This window comes from Carettochelys insculpta, chromosome 5 (genome assembly GCF_033958435.1).
Source record: "Carettochelys insculpta isolate YL-2023 chromosome 5, ASM3395843v1, whole genome shotgun sequence".
Lineage (NCBI taxonomy): Eukaryota > Metazoa > Chordata > Testudines > Carettochelyidae > Carettochelys > Carettochelys insculpta.
This window is the reverse complement of record NC_134141.1, coordinates 83,464,510-83,486,848: the sequence shown is the minus strand read 5'-3', so window position 1 is coordinate 83,486,848 and position 22,339 is coordinate 83,464,510. Positions and strand designations below refer to the sequence as shown.

At 38.0% G+C, this 22,339-nt stretch overlaps 1 protein-coding gene across 1 annotated transcript in view; it reads left to right on the top strand.

The window, feature by feature from the left end:
• The first annotated feature begins 1,491 nt into the window (after positions 1 to 1,491).
• ZNF366 (zinc finger protein 366) overlaps positions 1,492 to 22,339 on the top strand; it is a 38,241-nt gene continuing 17,393 nt past the window's right edge. The window contains exons 1-2 of the mRNA XM_074994231.1: positions 1,492 to 1,535; positions 19,651 to 20,968. Coding sequence (XP_074850332.1) covers positions 19,706 to 20,968 — 1,263 coding nt within the window. The 5' untranslated portion in view covers positions 1,492 to 1,535; positions 19,651 to 19,705. The remainder of the gene's footprint in view (positions 1,536 to 19,650; positions 20,969 to 22,339) is intronic.

Sequence of the window (22,339 nt, the reverse complement as noted above, 5' to 3'; positions counted from 1 at the left end):
AAGATTCATGTAAATTTATACCATTAGCTGTCCCACAAAAAGCTTTCCACCTTTAGCTACAACCTGGCAAAACAAACAGGGTAGAGAGCTGACTTTTCCTCAGTGTGTGCTGAAGACAGTCAAGCTAAAAACCTGAAACCGTTAATGGCATCATTGTTCGTGTTAGAATAAAAATGTCAATAAATTCACAAATCTGCAAAACAAAAGTAATTTTCTACTGGTTGTTACTGGGACTGGATTTTGATAAAAGTAAGCAGCCATACAATGCAGAGTAGAGCATAATGAATTGATTCATAATTATGCTCATTCACTGGCTGGAATGTCAAAATCAGTTTTGCTTCTTTTTCCACTTAAGCATAAAAATATATCTATAACACAATAAATAATTTCAATTTTGATATACCAAGTGGCATTCTGTACCTAACTTATGCTTTTCTTAGAAAAGTCAAATTTATCTTGTGCAATTCTGACTTCAGATAAATATAGCCTTACATAGTATTTATAAGACTCAAAAAGTGTCTTAGTTTTATAATATTCTATAAAAGTTAAATTCGTTAATTTCTTTTTATCCCATCAAAATATTTTTCATTCTGTTCTTTAGAAATATTTTTCAAAATATCCAGCAGAGTGTCTATACACAAAAAGTGTTCTGTCAAAATTAAATAGAAAGAATGTGGTGCTCCTTTGAAAATCTCTCTTCCACTCCCATTTCAGGAAAAGCACCCCCTTTTGAAAGCTTCTTTTGAAAGAAAACGTGTGTGGATGCGCCTCAGGCCCTTTTTTCGAAAGAGCAGTCCTCATGTTACCTGATTTTTCAATCCCAGGCCCATTCTTTCAAAAGAGAGGGAGCTGTGTGAATGCTCTCTTTCAAAAGAGCAGATGATACTTTTGATCTGCTTTTCTGTGTGTGGATGCACTCTTTCGAAATAACTTCTTTAGAAAGAGATCTTCCAGAGGAACTTCTTTTGAAAGATCACTGTAAGGTAGACATAGCCACTGTGCGTTGTTTTGTTTTTACTGTGACACATATGATTTCTTCTTGCTCAGAGTTATCTGCACCCTTTTGGCTAATGGAGTTTTCCACATGAGATATGGGAATTTTAATCCTAAACACTTTATAATTTAATTTGTTTTGTTGTAGTAGTTGCAGATGGAAAACTATAAATTACTGTGGCTCATGAAGCCAATAATGTAGGTATGATACTCAAGGAATTCCTTTTGGTTCAATTATATTTCTTTTTGAAACATTTTGTTTGAGTGAAATGAGATGGCTATCTTCTGTTTCCTTATTTTTTTGCAGGAAAGCAAAGAGTTGTTGACTTCCTCTCCCCTCCCTTCCTTCCTTCTTTCTGAAGGTACTGTACTCATCTGAAAAAAAGAGAACGAAGTGATTGTTCCTGTTCTCTTTCTTAAGTCATTTGAAACATTGTCCTTGCTTGTTTTCTAAGTTTACTGCAATCTCTACACAGGGACCAAGAGAGATTGCCAACAGGAAAGCAGGTGGAGAACTTAGCTCATTCCAGCTTCAACAATTGGTAAGTTAACCATGAAAGCATTTTTACTTAAATCTCTGCTAGGTTAATATTTACACCTTTAAATACAGGAAAGCTACTTATGAACCAGTTAAAAGATAATGACTACATGCCTTGGTGTGCAGTATTGCATTTTCTTAATATTTATTGTCAGTTTTTAGATATTGCTGTCCGTAGTACGAAGTATAACCAATATATTGAGGAATGGTTTCTCTCTCAGACTGACAATATTCGCAGTATTCAATATTGCAGATTCTTTCATATGAAGCTGTGTAGTTGATTTAATCTTTCCGCAGCCACTGTAGCTTGTAATAGACCTCACTGACTTTATACTGAAAGTTTCATCAAGGTTTACTGTGACCTCACAGAGGCAGAGATAGAGTGAGTAGGTATAGTTTATTCATTTTTGACTATTACTGCAAACATAATCATTCAAGTGCTATACTGAGTGACTGAGGTATCATCAAGCTCTTCCAGAAAAGTAAAAGAATTAACAGGGTGTTTTTTAAATGGAGCTATATTGTATGTGTGAATGCACGTTTGTGTATCTCAGTGCCTTTGGTATATGCAGCATGAAAGCAGGGACATTTGACCAGTTAGGTGAGATCCAATTTCAGTTTTTGAAAGACTAAGTTACAAGACATGTCACAAGTACTAAGGTTAACCACCAGTGTCAGTAAGATGATAACATGCTATCTACTCATTTATATTCCTTATCAACCAGTGGCTGGTGAGCTACAAATTCCAATTATCCAATATATTAAGCTAGTACATCTGACTGCATAGTCACAAAGAGTGAGATGTAAGCATGTATTTTATCCTTGTAATACTAGACCACAAGTAGCAACTTTTCTACAGGAAGGCACAGTGGAGGTGAGGACTAGAACAGGTCACATTTGTGCAGAAGCGAAGCCTGATAGTTTCTTGAGCTCATATTAACTTGTATGTGAGACATTCTGAGCTTCAGAATGCTTTGTGGGACATTCAAGTCCCTGGCTGCTGAGCTCCAAATGCAGAGCAGGGAACCCAAAACCTGGTACAGAGAACTCTGGCCGTTGCTGGATCATCTGACATCCATAGATTATGGGGGTTGAGCTGAAGTGGGCATATATCTTTTCCCAATGACTGAACAAACCCATTTTTCCTCCATGTGGTTCCTTTTTTAATGCCCACCTGCCATACTGCCATCCTTCCCCTCCATGGTAGAGAATAACCTATCCTGAATTAGCAAGCTTTCTGAAAAAATCATGTTTCGCCAGCATTTTATATCTGCTAACAAGTAGAAGGAGCTAATTAACTTAACGTTTAACAATGTTTGAAATTAAATGTATCAATTTGTCTAGTTTGGTGCTATTTATGAGGCTTGCATGATACTTCACCTACAAAATGTCATTCTGCATGTTTAAGGTTATCAGTATAAAGAGAGCAGGGCTCAAATGCATGCATGAAAATGAGATGCGTCCTTTTATTTGGATGCCCATTTTGGGACAAAAAGGCACTTTCAGTGACCAACTACTGATTCAAATAAACAAGAGTAGGCTTTGGACACCTATTTGAGTGGCTATATCTGAAAACTGGGACCCCATTTATATGTCGAATATGATAAACAGAGAAGCTACTTTGCTAATTTAGCTTGTAAAGTATGTCATTTGCTCAGTCTACAGCTTCTGAGACCACAGAATTTCTTTATTCCATGGCTGTTGCCACTAAAGATGGGCTCAAGCTGCAAAATTCTGATCTGGATTGAAAACACCCCAAAGCTCTGGGAAGGCTGAATCCAGCATTTAGTTTCAATCTGCATTTAAGACAGGAGCCAACTGCCAAATTTAGATGAAGCTTTCAGTTTTGATGATCTCAACAAATTCATATATGCTTGAAATTTGGGTCCCTGTTCACTACATATTCTTTTCCTGAGAGTTCTGAAAAGAGGGAATTCTGTGATCCTGAAGCAAAAAAAAAAAAAAAAAAAAAAAGCCTATACTTGTTGATGTAGTAGCTAATAAAATATACAGCCCTGAGTTCTGCATGTCATTTTTGAAACTTTCAGTTCCATTTCTCTTTGATAGAATAATTGTTTTGTTGGTCATTGGCAATGTCTTTTACATTGTGCATTTTGTTATAAAATCACTACAACATGATTTTATATAATACAATTTTAACTAACCAACTTCTCTTTGAGAGGTTAGGAAATGGAGCTTTGTCCTTAGTTCACATTGTTGTGAAAAAGTTATAGGCAGAGAATCCTAAGTTATGAATGCCAGCCTCCTTAAATTTATAGTATTTGTTAGTTTAGAGTGTCAGCTTAAAGTTTCTGAAATGTATTTGTACTGATCAGTTATTAATCCGTATGTTATTATTATGGAAGGTAAAAAAGCAGGTATTTACAGAGCCTTGCACAGCGACAAGTATCAGAGAGGTAGCCATGTTAGTCTGTATCTTTGAGAACAACAAGGAAACCTGTGGCACCTTATAGACTAACAGATATTTTGGAGCGTAAGATTTCGTGGGCAAAGACCCGCTTCATCAGATGCAGGAGTGAAGCAGGTCTTTGCCTACGAAAGCTCATGCTCCAAAATATCTGTTAGTCTATAAGGTGCCACAGGACTTGTTGTTCTCAAAGGTATTTACAGAGACACACTTTTTCATCTTACTTAAAATCTTGTTAGTGCCTTTGTTAATAAAATCATAATTACAGTGCAGTTTTGAATAGAGCTGTTTGGAACCCCAATTCCCATTCCACGGGATATTCTGAATATATTTTATGTCCCAAAATTAGAATGAAAATTTTAAATTTCTCATGAAATCAACATTCCAAAATTTCATTTGGAAAAATTGAAGTATTTCATTTCAATAAAGTCAAACCTTTCTTTCTAAATGAGGTCATAACCTTTTGTTTCAAGTTTAATTGACTTAACTTTATGTTACATAATTAAATAATATAAAAGTCAAAATATTTGAACTTTTATATTAAATTACCTTAAGTTATTACAGAACATAACAAAAATTGAAACACAGTTGAAACAAAATATTTCAATCTTATCTACATGAATCATTTTCTGAAACTTTCAGTGAAAAGTTCAACAAATATTTAGCAGGAATTTTTCTGATCAATACATAATAGTTCAAAATTAATGCTAACTAGTTAATGTATAAGGGTAAGGGCTCTGTCCTTATTCTAATAGTAGCTCCATGGAAGTCACAGGAGAAAGGCCTGATCCAAAGCTCATTGAAGTCAGTGGAATTACTCTTATAGAAAGGAGCTCTTTGGCTGCTATAGATTTGTGAGTGGAGCCATGATCATATACATTAACTGAGGTTTGGGTCTTGGGTTCTAAATTATTAAAGTATATTATTTCCTCTTGTGTTTTGGCATCTCTTTTATAGCTATTGTGCAGGTCATGTTTTTTGGCAATGGGAGACTTTTTACCTTGAAGTCTCATGCATTTTACCATAATCTTTGAAGAGTCGTGGTCTAATTGTTCTTAAAGTAGCTCGGGCATAATGTGGATGCAGATAAACTGTTAAGCTGTACCTACAGTACTGCATATTTTTGAGGCACTGCAAAATGTATGTCCTGAAGATTGAAGTGTTGGCATGTCTCTTTATTGTCTACAATTAGAATGGAAGAAACTTCTTGGCAGCCTTAAACCAGTAGCAAAAGATAAACCCAAAATAGAGTGGAAGTCACCACATTCCTAGAAGTAGACCTGGACGGACCCAAAGTAGGATAGAGAATTGACTGTCCCACACAGATTGTATCAAATTGTATTGTATTGAATTTTCAATCATTGTCAGTGGAGCCAAAAAATTGCTGGGCCTCTGGGCATGCTGGCACTTCGAAGTTTGACACTACGACGTTGCCGTGGGGGAGAATTTGCCTAACGAAGTGCTGCATATGCATCACAGCACTTTATTAGTAATCTCCCATCACCCTGATTACCATACCCCCTTCGAAGAAGGGGGCAAGTGTAGACATAATCTGAGTGACTTTGAAAAGTACCTCTGGCATCTGGACCATATATAGAAATTAAAAGGTCAAATTTTGGCACTCTGCCTCTGAAAGGTTGCTGACGGCTGAAGTAAAGGAATCTGCATGAATAGACTATTTTGTACATGCAGATCCCTTTGTAGGTTTGGTCCATTAGATACAATAGCAATAACATTATCCAAAAGACAATGAATATAGAGAGAGATAAATGTAGTCATTATTGAAATACCTTTAAAAATGTTGCATCCTGAAAGGGTTTTTAAATTAAATGAACCATGTATTTTTAAAATATAGTAGCTTCTCCCCTCCTACTGCTCATCACAAGAGAACAAACTGAGCATGGAAAAAGGTGAGAGCAGAGAAGAAAAATGTCTCAAAGAATTTTAGAAGAAAAAAATAAATGGAAGCCATTAAAAAGAAGGAAACAGGCAGAAAAATTAGCTGAAGGAAAAGCAGATATTGGAAAAGTTTGATGTCACCTTAATTTTCATGTTGAGAAGCTGGTAGGCATAAAATTCAACCTGCAGCTCTTTGGTGCTGTAAAAACTACAATACCATTTTTAGTGGATGTTATTCAGCATGTGGATTTAGGCTGTTCATCCAATCAAGAACTCTGAGTAGGTGAGCACCTAATGCTCATGCAATATGTATGGAAAATTACAGACCTGTTGCACTACATCTAGGATGTCTGATTTGCCTTCATATCCATTTGGCAGGGATTAGTCCTTCTTGCCTTGTGTATAAAATACTAATGATTCTAGGAAATAATCCTATTTTTGAAAGAAGTACTTACTGCTTTCATTTGATGCCTAGAGAACTTACAGCAACAACACAAATGGAACTAGGTAGATGCTACCGTGGTTTGCGCAGTCACAACAAAGCAATTCCTTCTCTAAACTGAGAGCTGTCAGGTACTGTGAAAGGGTTGCCTTCTTTGACATTACAATTACATTAAACAAGTTTTATCCTAGAAGAAATGAGCATACTTCTAAAGGTTTTTAAAATGCAATGATATTCCCTATCTGGTGATTTAAATGTCTTCCTCTTCCCCCATTTTCTCCTGGTTTCTTGTTGCATAGTTTAGAAGCTTATTTTATCTGGGAATAACACAACTATTATTCTGTTTCTCCAATTACCTTGGAAAACAAAAGATGCAAATATCTTTCACTTTTGCCTTTCAGATGACCCTAAAGGAAAGCTGGTAATAGTTTAAAACCAAATGGGAAAAATCCACTTTATAAAAGATTTAGGAAAACTGTGGTTTTCATTAATTGGATAGCAAATTTATTTTTTTTTCTGGCAATATTTGTAAAGAACTAAAATTAAATCTGTCCTAATTTGCTGGCCCATTCTTATTGGGAATGTAGAGTATCACTTCATATAAAACGGTATTTGGAAACTGTAAAAGGAATAAAAAATGTACGTGTTCCCGTGACCGAAAGGCTCACTATGCTGAATTTACAAAAGTTTTAAAAATAATTTAGTTAATATTCTGGTTGATACTTTTCCATGAAAAACTATTCTCCCCTCCACTGATCTCTATTGGATTAGAAAGAAGTGATATTGATTTGAAATCAGAAGCAAAATGGCAATGGGATCATAGAATGTTTTCTACTATTATTTTGTGAAGCCATTTTAATGAAGTACTCTAACATTAGCAATGAGGTATCCATTGTCTGATCTTTCATTTTAGACCACTAATTTCTCCATATTCATTGAATGATGTAGGACAAAAACGATACAATTTATCTGCGCTAGATTGCAATTTTACGTCTTTCCTAAGTAATGGGATTTTTGCACTCTGCCAAGAATAGAAAAGAGAATGACTTGTGAGCCAGCAAGTGTCCCATTTCCTTTTCTGCATTGTCCTTATTCTGGGAGGGGAGTTAAGTTACCTCACTCCTTTTCACTGAGCAGTTTACACAGCCCTACCCTGAATGACTACTCTGGCTGGAAACTAAAGTGAGGGAAACCATGACTACTCCTGTGCCTCATCTTCTTCTTACTTGCTTGCAGGATGAGAAGAATATTTACGAAGCAGTCTCTGCTTTTGCTCCCCATGATCAGAGGTGTAATCTGATGAAGTTTGTGGGCCCTATTCTTTAATAAAATATGTTTGTAATAATAACTGAAAGCACAGTAGACAATGCTGCCTGGTGTCCTGGAAGCCCTGTCTATTGACAGAAGCTTCCCTGGAACATCCAGACTGGCTTTCTGTTGACAGATCTCTGTCAACAGAGGCATTCTGCCTCTTGGGGGAGCAGCAGAATGCTGAAGACAGAAGTGCCACGTTCTGTGTATGTGCTGTCGACAGAATGCCTTGGGAATGTGGATGCTCTACAGGTTTTGTGAACAAAATGTCAGTTTTGTCAACAACACTCACTAATGTAGACAGAGCCTGGGAAAGCAGACTGGGTCCTTCTGAATGAGTACATTTCCTTAACTAAATCTGCAGCATTTATGTATTTCACAATGTTTTCTCTGCACATAACATTGTAATAGAAACATTTCAATAGTTTAAATCTAGTACATTAAAATGCACACATTTACTACTGCACCTATTCTTGTGGTATCTTGTCCACCAGATAAAGTTGTTAAGAAACATTAAGATTGAAAATGAGGTCTTCCTTGTGGCTGATCTCCCAGAACTGGGGTCTGCAACCTGTGGCTCTGGAGCCACATGTGTTTAAGATCACCATAATTGCAAAGTAACAAAAACCCCTCCTGATTATTTTTGATGAGCAGCGAATGTCTAAAAGCCAAAGAATGAACAACTCATAGCTAGATAGCAAATGATATGTGGTCTCAAAAGGTTGAGTAACTCCCACTAGCATCCTCCAGTGAGAGAAGGTTTGGGAGTGAAAGTCAGGAAGACAGTGGTACAAATACACATGTAAAGTGTGAGGAAATAAAATGTGTAAAAAGTTTGTAAATGTCTTGCAGTAAACATGTGTCACATTACAAATCATTGTGTTTGTGCTGTTCCTAAAATAGGGGTTACAAAAAGTATGATTTGACTTCATTTATTAAGTACCGTCTTGTATTCACATGCGTTGTGGCTCTTGAAATGAGTTTTTTTACTGAATTAAAAAATTATGGCTCTTCTTGCTATTTTTATTGCCAACCTCTGTCTCCGAAGGTATGCATACCTCTTTCTACAAGTGCAAATGTTGCATAAATTGATTTGTTGGTGTACTCTGTAGCTTTAATGTAACTAATAAGCACTATTGAAAAATTTACATATATGGACCTAATTTTGGAGAGCAACATTTCCCTTGTTAGAACAATCTGTGTGTAGGTCCCTTCCCACACTGGGATTCACAATGCAGATTTCTGCAACTCTGCATTGTCTACTGAAGCCAGCACCAGATTAGTGTGGAAATTGAAGAAAACCACAGGGACCTCACTTACAGAGGATGAATTCTAAGTGGTCCCATGTTTAACAGGAATGGGAGGTGCTCATCTCACTTTAAGTATTCCTGTAAGTGAAGGAAAAAGTCCTATGATCACGTACTTTTTATCATCAAAAGATCAGGGCTCAGAGTCCCTGAAAATTATCACCCAGTGTCTCTGATTAATGATGACCTTGAAACATTGAATTTTTCCAGTTACAAGAAGCAATACAGAACTGAAAGCAGAGTTTTACCTGCAATCATGTAAATCCCACCATCAAACCACATGTGTGTCACTGGGGAACAGGTCTCAACAGTTTTGCCTCCCAGTTTACAGGATGCCATTTTCCCATCCCAGGAGATAAGAAACATCTTTCAATTTACATTTAACTCACAAAACAAGAAATTTAATTCAATTGGAGTTGTGTGCTGTGGGAAGAAAATCAGGATCCAGGATTCCATCTGATGACCTTCATGACAGGTCTACTTGTCATTTACTATGATCAGCAAGGATATACATGAGCAGGCATAACATATTTTGTACAGTTGGGCACATGCCCTTACTAGAATTCTCATCTATTATACTCATCATTTATCCTGGGGTTTTATACAGATGCCTATTATTGTAGCAGTTGTGCACCTTCCACATAAAATCACTAGCAACAGTGAACTCCCCAGTGGACTTCATGGAATCTCTAGTACTTCTGTATTCTCAGGAAAAATAAGAAACAAACAAAAGCTCTGCATGAGGAAAGCCTGGCATGAGGAAAGGGTTTTGTTTTTTAACCTCATCAAGTTACTATTATTTTTGTTGTTTATTTTTGGGGGGTTTTGGTTTAAAGTTTATTTTAGTAATAGGTTGCTTTGTTTGTTTGTTTGTTTGTTTTGTAAGATGGAGGTTTCTGAGTGTCAGGATGGGTCAGTGTTTTGAGCATTGTTCTTGTGATGGAAAACACTTTTTAAATGAGGCCTTTGGGATGACTTGTGATTAAAAATGACTAATAGACGGCTTAAGTAATTTTTGGAGCTGCCTGAATATTTTGGTGACGTTTCAAAGTTTGATTAAAACTGGATGTCATTTTTGTGAACATTTTTTCAAGTACCACATCCCCTTTTCGCACACTTCTAATCATTATTGCAGTATAATGTTAATGATGATAAGCTAATTTTTTCAGTTTTGTAACAAATGCCATTTAAAATTCTATTTGATTAAAACTTGTCACCCATCATGCATTTCTGCCCTAATGACTGAAGAAAATTGATGAGGCTGAATTCTAGTTCTGAAATAAAAATTGTAAAACCTCCTAAATGAGCCAAGCAATATCTGTGTGGCAAATTTCAAGTGCTTATTTTTAAAAGCTTAATTTTTGCAATTGCTAAAATGAGTAAAATCATAATTAAACACTGTTTGCAGGATGTCAATGGGCAATTTAGCAATTGCAATATATATTAAAAATATATATCTCCTGGTCCAGATCTTAAAGGAAAGACTGAATCAAACTTTAGCTACCTATTCATAATTGAAAGTGTACAAAACTAAATACAGTCAAGCTTCATAAGGATGAAAGACGCATAATTTGTAAACTCTTTTTAGGGAACTGGAGACTGAGGTAGATATAAGCAGTGGATATGTTGTATCTTCTGCTGTCAGTATCAAGATTTGGGTGAGTCCTCCTGTTTCAGTTCACCCAAGACCCACAGAATCTTAGTGGTACATTGGTTCCCATCATTTCGGCACCTCTGAAGTTCCCTGAGTGGTGTGAACCCGAACATACAAAGCAAAACTTTAAAAAGGGTGAAATCCTGCCCATGTTGAAGCAAGTGACAAAATTCCTACTGACTTCACTGGCACCAGGTTTTCCATCTAAAATGGAAACAAGCCAACTAGCTGGCTGGCTTGCAGACTGATGCCAGGTGTCTCCATCTATCAGTTCCTAAACCTTGGGGAGATAGAAAGTTATCATTCCACAACCTGTCCTTCTATGAGATAGTAGCAGGAGTGGAAATGTGGTGGGAAGGAAAGCTTGTCAGCCAACCTAAGTTCCTTTGAAAGGTCCATGAAAAGCAGTGAAAGATTCACATTTGCTACAAAGAATTAAAACAGAAGAGTTTGACAACGTTAGTTTTTCATTCTGGACTCTCTGCAAGGCTCCATTATTTATCTAAAATTCAAAATGCTAAAACAGGCCAAGAAGATTTCATAAATTCCTGACACATTTCTATATGAAGTCTTCCTTTGAGGAAACCACAGAGACTGCGCTCAGCCTGATTGAATTTAATCGTGGAAATATTCTTTCTTCAAAAGTTTAAGTAATTTATTTGTCCACAATTTAACTATTTTTTCTTGGAGAAAAGTTCCTAAAAATTAACCTAATTTGATAATATTCCAAAGGAAAACTGGTTGGTATGTACGATGGCTCTAATGCCACAAATGTGATGTTTTCAACGGCAATAACAGATATGGAAGTAGGCAGGAAATAAGGATGGAATGAAATCAGCAGTTTTTTGGAATCATAAGCAGTTATTTTTAAGACTATTTTGTACCTTTTATAAAGGTGACAACAAACTTCTTGTTCCAGATTTTGACATGAGTACTGTTAAGATTTTGTTATGTAAGAGTTTGAAGGAATGTAAGTTTTTGATATCTTATCATAACTTGATCTCAAAATCTAGTTAACTCCTTCAATTACAGCTATAGTAGTCCATTAATTCTAAGAGGTAAACATGAATGTAACTAATAGCAAAATCTGGTCCATTATACATTAGAAATTGTACAGGCCTTTCATGTGCACACACAAAGTTGTTGGGCATAGTATAAAGTTTCATTGGGAAAAAAACTGCAATGTACTAAACCAAATTTCAACAATAAGTTAATGAAAGATGCAACATAGGAGAAAGGCAATAATATTCATACAAAAGGGAAAACATAGTAAATAATATACATTGAGTCCAATTTTCTCCAAGTATTTCCATTTATTTCAAATGAGCACTATATAAGATGAATTTGTCTAACTGTTTTTAAAGTACTTCATCTTGATACTTGGATCCATATTTATACTAACACCCATGTACACTCCTACAGACATGCCAGCTTGTAGCCTAGTCCGCCTCTTCTGATGACCATTTCCAGAGACATTCCTCTCCCCATAAATACAGGGGCTTGCTCAAAAATATAATTAAACACCCAGAAAATGCAGACATACCGGACACTATATTCAGCCTACTTGAGGTATAACTGTGGCCTTCCCTGGACAGCTTTGGCTTGTGTATAACTTAAGCTTTTGTACAAAGAAAATGTTTCTGGCCCTCACGTGTATGAAGAATACCTACCAAATGTGACCTACACGTAACCAATGCAGAATTAGATTCCTGAATCTGTACACAGTGTGAAACAATAGTCCTGAGACTGAACTGCCTGAACCCCATTAATATAATGGGAATGTCATCTCTAAAGCCCAGTGATAACACTTCCCTATAAACATTAACTATTTAACTGCTGAACATTTTAACAGACAAAATGGGAAAAGAGAAGGGAACCCCTCAGCGAAGGATAGGCAGAGGGAAGAATAGAAGAGGCTCACAAAGAGGAGGAAAAAGAAGAGAAAGGAAGATGAGGGAAAAGAGAGAAACAAAGGGCAAAACCAGCAGTGGCCCTAAAACGAATGCAAACACCACTTCACATCACTTACACATTAAAGTGGCAGGAGATAGTCAGTTAATTATCTCCCCAGTAAGAGACAGTGGCATATTAGGAGCAGCACTAGGGATAAGACAATTACAAAAGCCAAATGTAGGCCTTGTATAGAAGTCTACAGCACCATGTTCAATGAACCAAACTATACCCAAGGAGTGCTCTGTATCCAGTTGCTTTGAGAAATAATGTAAAAGTACAATACACATGATAATGAATCGCTGTGCCAAATTAAGGGCAAGCTATTCATCTCTGGAGGAGAGGGTCAGCAGCATAGACCAGAAGAAAAGTAGCAGGGGAGTAAAAGCAGTGATGAAACATAAGGACCTGCACACCTAGCCATAAATTTAAGCAATTTTCTGTGACTACACTCACTAGCAGCATCTAAAACCAAAATTATACCATAACTGTGTGTTTAGCCCATAGACTGCCTTGAATTCTGACAGCGAAGAGAACAGTTACTTGGGATTTGTACCAGTGGGAATGAGATCAGAATCTGGCTCTACATCTTTAATAATTACTAAAATTATGTATATGAAAATAATGATACATTAATTTTAGAAGTTTATTTAAAATTCCCATCTATAGAAAATGACAAAAATAAATGTATCCTGCAAAGTGTTTTTCACAAATATCTATCTGCAAGGTAAGAAAGACAAATAATGGATCCAAATAATGACTAAGAAACTTTACTATTTATATAGCCAGAGTGTGCAAATAGATTATTTCCCAGCCAGGGAGATGGGGAGTGGGGTAGGGGAGGAGAAGAAGTTTTGATATAAACCAACTATTTTTAAAGGCACAGGGAAACAACAGATGTGGCTCAAGTAACAAAAACCTGTCAAACTGAAAAGCAGACAGGTGGACTAGGTAGCCTGTTTCATTCTTAGCATCATTTTCACAGGTGAGACAAATGCAGCTGTGCTGCTGTGGGAAGCTCAGACTGTGGAAATAGCTTAGAGAGCCTGAAAAATAACCTGAGAGCTTAAGCATCAAGCCTGAAGCAAGTCAGGCATGTGCTAAAAACACATCTACTGAAACTAACATGGAATACAGTACTATCCTATGTAACCCAAGAAACCATTATTTAATCATATAACGATCAATGAAAACCACATTTCTATGATAGCTATTTTAACGTCATCCTAAACTGTTCAAATCCTTCAAAAAAGGCAGTTTTCCAACTGAGCTGCTTATGTATGTAACTGAAAATTCTCCAGTTTTTTTTCTTTTTGTCTTCTGTATGAAAAAGAGGTTAATATTGGTAAGTGGCATGTTAAGGATGCTGCCAGTTAAATCTAAGCCACAGTGACTCAAGTGAATTTAAAAAGAAAAAAAGTTACCAATGAAGAACCAGCCTTCCGATAAATTGCATGGAAAAATCATTAAAGAACTGACCCAAAGCCTACTGAAGTCACAGGGAGTCCTTCCTTTGATTTCAAAGGGCTTTGGATCAGGCTCTAAAAGAGCAGCCAAATCTCCAGTTCCACTTTACAACATAAATGCTGGTGAGAAATGTTTGTTGCTGGAAAGAAGAAGTTTTATCCTGCAGCACTAAATCAGCACATGAAGGTAATTTCCCAGGGAGAAGTGAAAAGACAGCAAACCTCTCAACAGTCTCATGTTCATGCAGGGAGAAAAACCTGATCCTCTCCACTTCCTGATTTCAAATCATTCCAGATCATGTTCATGAGTAACTGTTTACATGTTTCAAATTCCAATGCCATTAACAACAGCAAACAGAAAAGGGGAAGAGAAATAAGGTAGCTAGGCTACCCTCTGTCTTGTGTCTTTAAGATATCCATAATTTAGCAAAGCACTTCAGTTAACTTCATGAAAGCAGCCCTCTTCAACAAAGCACCTCAGGACTTGTTTAAGTCTTATATATCTCATACATATCTCATTGTAGACCAGGGTCAGCAATCTTTCCAAGGCGGAGTGCTTAAGTTTGACCTTTTGACCTCTGTGTATGCTGCGAGTGCCGGTGATACTTTTTAAAGTCACTAATAGTCCTAGTTACAACAGCTTCATTAATAAATGAATTACGATGCAGAGATTTACTGTTTATGTGGTGGTTGGTAGGTTTAGCTGGTCTTTTGTTAATCCACAGGTGGCGTGACTTTGAGCAAGCTCTCAGCTGCATGGGGCACAAGGGGCGGGGCTGAGTGTGCTGATGAAAATCAGCTTGCATGCCATTCTTGGCACCCAGGCCAGCAGTTTCCTATCTTAAAGGATACTAATAGTAACATTTTTCAGACCTCACTCAATCTGGAATCATCTCTATTTATGTTATCTCTGCTCAGTAGCAGCAGCAGCAGCAGCAGCAGCAGCAGAAGAGGATAGTTATATCTAAGATAGAGATATTTAGGGGATTCATATTTATGCTGGTGCTTTTCTATCTCTTCAAATAATTGGAGATGGCTTCCATAAATAGAGTTTTGCCACTGACTTTAATAGGATCTGGATCTCACCAATGGGACTCAAAAATATGTTTGATGGTACAATGAGTAGCAGAATAGAGCTACGTCTACACGTGAAGCCTACATCAAAGTAGCTTATTTTAATGTAGCGACATTGAAATAGGCTATTTCGATGAATAACGTCTACACGTCCTCCAGGGCTGGCAACGTCGACGTTCAACATCGACGTTGCGCAGCACCACATCGAAATAGGTGCTGCGAGGGAACGTCTACACGCCAAAGTAGCACACATCGAAATAAGGGTGCCAGGCACAGCTGCACACAGGGTCACAGGGCGGACTCAACAGCAAGCCGCTCCCTTAAAGGGCCCCTCCCAGACACAGTTGCACTAAACAACACAAGATCCACAGAGCCGACAACTGGTTGCAGACCCTGTGCATACAGCATGGATCCCCAGCTGCAGCAGCAGCAGCCAGAAGCCCTGGGCTAAGGGCTGCTGTACACAGTGACCATAGAGCCCCGCAGGGGCTGGAGAGAGAGCATCTCTCAACCCCTCAGCTGATGGCCACCATGGCGGACCCCCCTATTTCGATGTTGCGGGACGCGGATCGTCTACACATGCCCTACTTCGACGTTCAACTTCGAAGTAGGGCAGTATTCGCATCCCCTCATGGGGTTAGCGGCTTCGACGTCTCACCGCCTAACGTCGATGTTAACATCAAAATAGCGCCTAACACGTGTAGCCGTGACTGGCGCTATTTCGAAGTTAGTGCTGCTACTTCGAAGTAGCGTGCATGTGTAGACACGGCTTAGATGTACAAGTTTAGGGTTTTTTTCTGGGGAAATATGCCTGGAAATGAGAAAAGAAGAGGTGATTCATTTTCTGTGTTAAAATCTCTCTTCCTCTTTCAAGGAAGTTAATTCAATAACAACATTACTTATAAATAGCAGTACAAAAGCTTTGTTCTGGAAATACTGCAACAGCTTTCCAAACTCACTGTAGGACTGTGTGACATAGTTATTTTTCATATCTAATACAGCATGTTCCAATATGCGCATGTATAGAAATTAAAAACAGAAATTAGTGAAACATCAGCATTATTAGTGATGGGCGGACCATTTGGGAAAATAAGAATCCCTTGAAACTCTCCACCTATTTCTAGACCCCAACTGGAAATTAACCTTTTTCAAGCTGTGAAGTGTCTTGATTTGTGTTTTGAAACTTTCAGATGCCATGACAGCATGAGATGTTCTGAATTGGTGAGATTTCCAGATTAACTTTTCAGAGTCAAGAAACTTTGATAGCTTAGATAACCACTCAGGCTTTTAGATGTTTATCCAGCCTCAAACTAAACTAATTTTCAAAGTTTATTGATCACTATTATGAGTAGAGCACAATTATTTAGGTGAAGAGTGAGGAAAGGAGATCTGCCTTGATTCCATATTAAAAGATGAATACCTCCAACATACTTAAATTGATGGTGCCAAATTAGAGAGGTTTAACTTGTAAATGAGCCAGAAATGAAAAAGATAATCCATAGCAAAACATAGACTGCAAATTTATAGTCATGGGTGTCTCCCCTCTTATGTTTGTACAGCGCTTAAGAGTGACAGATCCTAAACAGGACTCTTAGAAGCTACAGGCATATTTGATTTATTTTAATTCACCACCCATCCACACACACAGAGTCAACTCAGGTCTCTCATTCATTTCAGTTTGACTACATACAACCTTTGTGTTAATGCTGGTTTTTGCGTAATTGAACTCCCCCTTTCCCAGGTATACTCATACTGATGATTTGTACTGTGACCACTGTAGCATACTATGACATAAGCTTTTTGTGAAAGTGAATAATGCTGTTCTTCAACAATAAAATGATTCCTCTCCAGCAATGTTCCCTCTAATTTTTTCCATATATGGGTGTAATAAGTTTTGTTATGTGCTCCCAAGGCTTGCACAGATGTGCACCAAACAGAAACACATGCTGCTGGCTGTGGCAGCTATGGGTGCTCTTCTACACAGCTGGGTGGCATTTAAATTTCTCCTGCTAGGTCACCCAAGCACACAACTTACAGGGAACACAGCAGTAATGCTTCTTTTAGCTCAAGGAAAAGACAAACACAGTGATTGCCTGATTTGCTACTGCTTTGCTCTTCTTTTAGATTGTAGCTACTTTGCACATATTTAAAAGACTATACAAACAGCAGAATGATGGACAGTTGGGCCCACATAGTTTAGAGAAGATTTTCATTTTGAGACAGGGGGATTTCAAATTGAAATTACATGCATTTGGAATAACTTAAAATGAGTACAAATTTGCCAGACTTTCCCCACCACCAATGTGGGGGAGGAGTCATCTAAGTCCCTCTTAGGTCTCAAAGGATTTCCTATTTTTATAAACCAAATGATTGTGTGTTCAGGAAAGAGGGACTGGATTTAGGTGGGAATTCAGTTCTATTTTACTAACTATAATTCTAGCAGTCCCAGGACTTGGTTCCTCCACTTAAACCCTTCATGTGGTGAGGCATTCCCATTAGTTCTACTATCATCAATGAAGATTCTTATTCTAAAAGTTTATCTCTTCGACCTACGGGGTGTCTGAAAGTTTCATCACCTAGCCTTTTGTGTTTACTAATGCCCCAGAGGTCCCTCCAGAACTCTTCAGATTTTACTCCTGTTATCTCCTCAAACATTTAAATGACCTGCTTGTGACCAAGTCTTAAAGATGTCTTTGGCTCTCCACACCCTATCTAGGGCCACATAAATGTTCTTTTAATTATTGTTAGACTCAAGGTTATCCAAACTGTAGCTTCTTTAACATTTCTATTCCTCCAAGAATGGTGTTATTAATACCTATCAAAAAATTCACTTGCCCAGCCTCAGCATGTCACAGATGACAAAGTGATACTGTATCTGTTTTTCACTCTCACATCATCTTGGACATATAGCAATATACCAAAAACATATGTGCTATTGTAGGGTCAATATGAAATCCCAGTGATTTAATTTTAATATTCCAATTAGATCATTGGGATTTCATCTTGACCAAATTCTAAAGTCCTTGAAATTTTACTTTGTTATATAGGCTAAACTCCCACTGGAGTCAATAGCATAAAATTTGCATGAGGATTTTGGAGTTTTGCCTAATGACTTTATTGCATGAAAAGGCAGTGAAAAGTTATCAAAGAATAGCTGGCAACCTCAGGCTGTCAACTGCGTTGGAAAGCTGAATGAGTGGTTGATGTTTCACTTAGGCCGTATCTACACTAGCCCCAAACTTCGAAATGGCCACGCAAATGGCCATTTCGAAGTTTACTAATGAAGCACTGAAATGCATATTCAGCGCTTCATTAGCATGCAGGCGGCCGCGGCACTTCGAAATTGACGTGCCTCGCCGCCGCGCGGCTCGTCCCGAAGGGGCTCCTTTTCGAAAGGACCCCACCTACTTTGAAGTCCCCTTATTCCCATCAATAAGGGGACTTCGAAGTAGGTGGGGTCCTTTCGAAAAGGAGCCCCGTCAGGACGAGCCGCGTGGCGGCAAGGTGCGTCAATTTCGAAGTGCTGCGGCCGCCTGCATGCTAATGAAGCGCTGAATATGCATTTCAGCGCTTCATTAGTAAACTTCGAAATGGCCATTTGCGTGGCCATTTCGAAGTTTGGGGCTAGTGTAGACGTAGCCTTAGAATAATGTGCTTTCTTTGTTTAAACTCTACCATACGTATGCTGCACAGTTCCAGGTAAAATAATAATACTGCCTACATTAATTCCATTCAAGATTTAGCTTTGTTTTCTTTTTTAAAAGCAGAAATACCCCTTGCTCCCTAAATCTAGATTACAGCAATTTGTTGACAGAAGTTTTTGTTGGAAGATATCTTCTGACAAAACTTCTGTCGACAGATCATGGCCAAACTGTCCAGCCTCTCTGTCAACAAAACAGCCAACTGGAAGCACAGAAGACAGGGTGGCCTACTGTCCCAGAAGCCCCGTCTGTCAACACAGGGCCCCCTGGAACACCTTGGGAATCTGGATGCTCCCCAGCTTTTGTTGGCAAAACCCTCTAGGGTAGTCATAGCCACAGTGTTTATCATCACCTTTCAGAAATCAGGAAATCCAGTGTGGAAGCTGATGGTACACTATGTTCTGAACTCACTTTGCCATTATTTTCTCCACAGCAGCATGAGTTAATGATATAAAGAAGTTTGAACTTCAAATGCTTTGGCTTCGAATTTTTATGTCAGAACCATACTACAATATATGAAAAATTCTTTGTATTGTTGTATTCTTTCCTTACAGAGCCATACTCTATGCCTGTTCATGCATATGATTTGGCCCATAAAAGTTTGTTCACATTACACACCAGGATTAGAATATATGATGGAAAATGTCTTCAGGTACAGTACCATCAGATCATAAAGCTAACAGCTTGATTTAAAGCACTAACTTCTAGCACGGAAAGGTCAAACTTCTTTATTTCCACTGAGACAGACCTAGTATAGCAGAAGTTAATTGGTATCTTATTTGGTCATTAGACCATTTTACAAATGCTTAACATAAAATATAAACTACAAAATGAAATACAGACCTTAGGAGAACATGAGAAAATAATATTTTTAATTATTTTTGAAGGTAGACCACGCAGAAGGAACTAAATATGATGAAAAATTAGGATATATGTTTCAACATGGAGAACATACACACACCACATTGCCTGCAGCCAATTGACCCTGATGTAAAATTTCACAGAGCTGGACCACTCAGTGAAGAATTCAGGGCACAGCTTGCACAGTTCCAGTATAGCTCTTCCCTGGGAGATATAGAAACCTTTCATGGATCCTTAGAAGGGGGCTCCCGGAAACGCAAGAGCATGCCCACAAAAATGCCTCACGCTATCCGCACAGGAGATCCCACATCACCATCACAAGGATCTGAAGAAAACAACAACAACAACATCTGCTCCCCCAGTCTTCCTTTGATGTACGAACAGCCCACGCAGCCCAAGTACAACTCCCAAATGATTGACCTATGTAACATTGGCTTTCAGTTCTACAGAAATCTGGATCACTTTGGAGCCAAGCCCATTAAACAAGAACCAATGAAGCCCAATATGCTGTGGCCCAACACTCCTGCATTTCTGCAGACTCCCTACTCTTATTACTCAAAAGTCCACCCTGGACTGATGTTTCCTTTTATTATGCCCCCAAACTTTCATTTCAGGAATTCCTTCCAACTGAAAAGGCCTTTGGAACCAGCATTCAGGAGGACTGAACTGAGGGACTGTGGAGACAATAAACAGAAGGTGGAAAGAGTAGATGTTAACCTCCAGATTGATGACAGCTATTATGTCGACGTAGGGGGAGAACAAAAACGATGGCAGTGCCCAATGTGTGAAAAGTCCTACACTTCCAAGTACAATCTGGTCACCCACATCTTGGGACACAGTGGCATCAAGCCTCACGCTTGCACTCGCTGTGGAAAGCTTTTCAAGCAGCTGAGTCACTTGCACACTCATATGTTGACACACCAGGGCACTCGACCACATAAGTGCCAAGTGTGTCACAAGGCTTTCACCCAAACCAGTCACCTGAAGAGGCATATGATGCAACACAGTGACATCAAGCCCTACAACTGTAGGATCTGTGGCAGAGGTTTTGCCTACCCAAGTGAGCTGAAAGCCCACGAGTCCAAGCATGAGAATGGCAGAGAAAACATTTGTGTGGAGTGTGGTCTTGATTTTCCAACCCTAGCCCAGCTGAAGAGACACTTAACAACTCATCGAGGGCCTATACAATACAACTGCACAGAATGTGATAAAACTTTCCAGTACCCAAGCCAGCTGCAAAATCACATGATGAAGCACAAAGATATCCGTCCATACATCTGTACTGAATGTGGCATGGAATTTGTTCAGCCCCACCATCTCAAGCAACACTCTTTAACCCACAAGGTAGGTCACTAATGGTTAAATTTGCCCTGGCTTTGAAGGCCAGCACAATGCTTATGTGCCATTAAAGTTCTACCTACATGCTCAGAAAGAATGGACATAGTATACAGATTTCAGTTGTATGCAAAGAGAACAAGAAATAGTATGGTCAATAATGGAAATTGGCTTTTGTCTTAAAAAAGGCAATGGAAGGAAAAGAAAGCCTCACCCTAATCAGGAGTTCAATCAAGTTGTTTGTATTACTTCCCAAATTTAAATTCATATCCTCTGCTCCAGTTTGGTTTTCATCTTTATGAAAACCATATCTTTGTATAACTATCTTTGTCAGTGAAACAGATTTTTTTAACCTGCACCTAGACAAGAAAGTACACTACCGCTTGGTAGATTTCTTTAGAAGTGGCTTCTTCACTACATTATATATAAGCAAACCAACCTCCACCATGTTATGTAGAAGTAATCCAGTGAACAAACAACAGGAGCTGGGTAAAAAGAACCTGATCTAAAGCCCATTAACATCAGTGAGACTCTTTACAGTGGCATCAACAGGTTTCAGATTATGTGTACAATTTTGAATGAATCACTGAAAATTGTTTTAAAACAGAAAAGATTTTCAGTGTGATGTGTAACATCTGCAATCAGAATTTCTCATTATCACAAGCATATTGTAAGGATTAGTTTTAATCTAATAATCAAATTGCATTTTAACTAAAGTTGATAAACTAATGAACACACCCCAGCTACATCTACACTAGCATTCTTCTTTTGAAAGAGACATGAAAATGAAGGAAATCAAAAAAAGAAAAATTAGGAAAAAGGGTTTTCTCAAATATGGGAATTACTTTCAAAAGAGCTGCATCTATAATGCCTTCTTCTTTCAAAAGAAGCTCTTTGCAAAGAAGAATATGCAAATGAGGTGACAGATATGTAAATGTACCTCATTTGCATTTTTTATTTCCTTCATTTGCATGCCTCTTTTGAAAGAAGAATGCTAGAGTAGACGTAGACTCACATATCTTTTGAAGACTTGCTTTCAGATATGCAATCTGCCCTGCAGTAGTCTACTTTGGGTTAATGCTTAAATTTAAACATTAAGAACACAGATTGCAAAATTTAAGTATTATTAGCTAATTTTTTAAAACACAAAACAGTTTGTTTTCACTTCTCTTTTTCTTCCCATTTCCCCTTCTGTCATCTCCATAGGGACAATCCTTCTTGAGATTTACTGTACAATTTTAAACTTACCTAATAAAAACACAATACCCCCTTGCCCAAGAAAGAGACTCTGCTTTTCACCCACAGTTAGTGGTCAGTTGTGACCACAGTTTAAGGGTAGTTAGCTGTCTGACTGTATCTCAAAGCTATCGTTTAGATCAA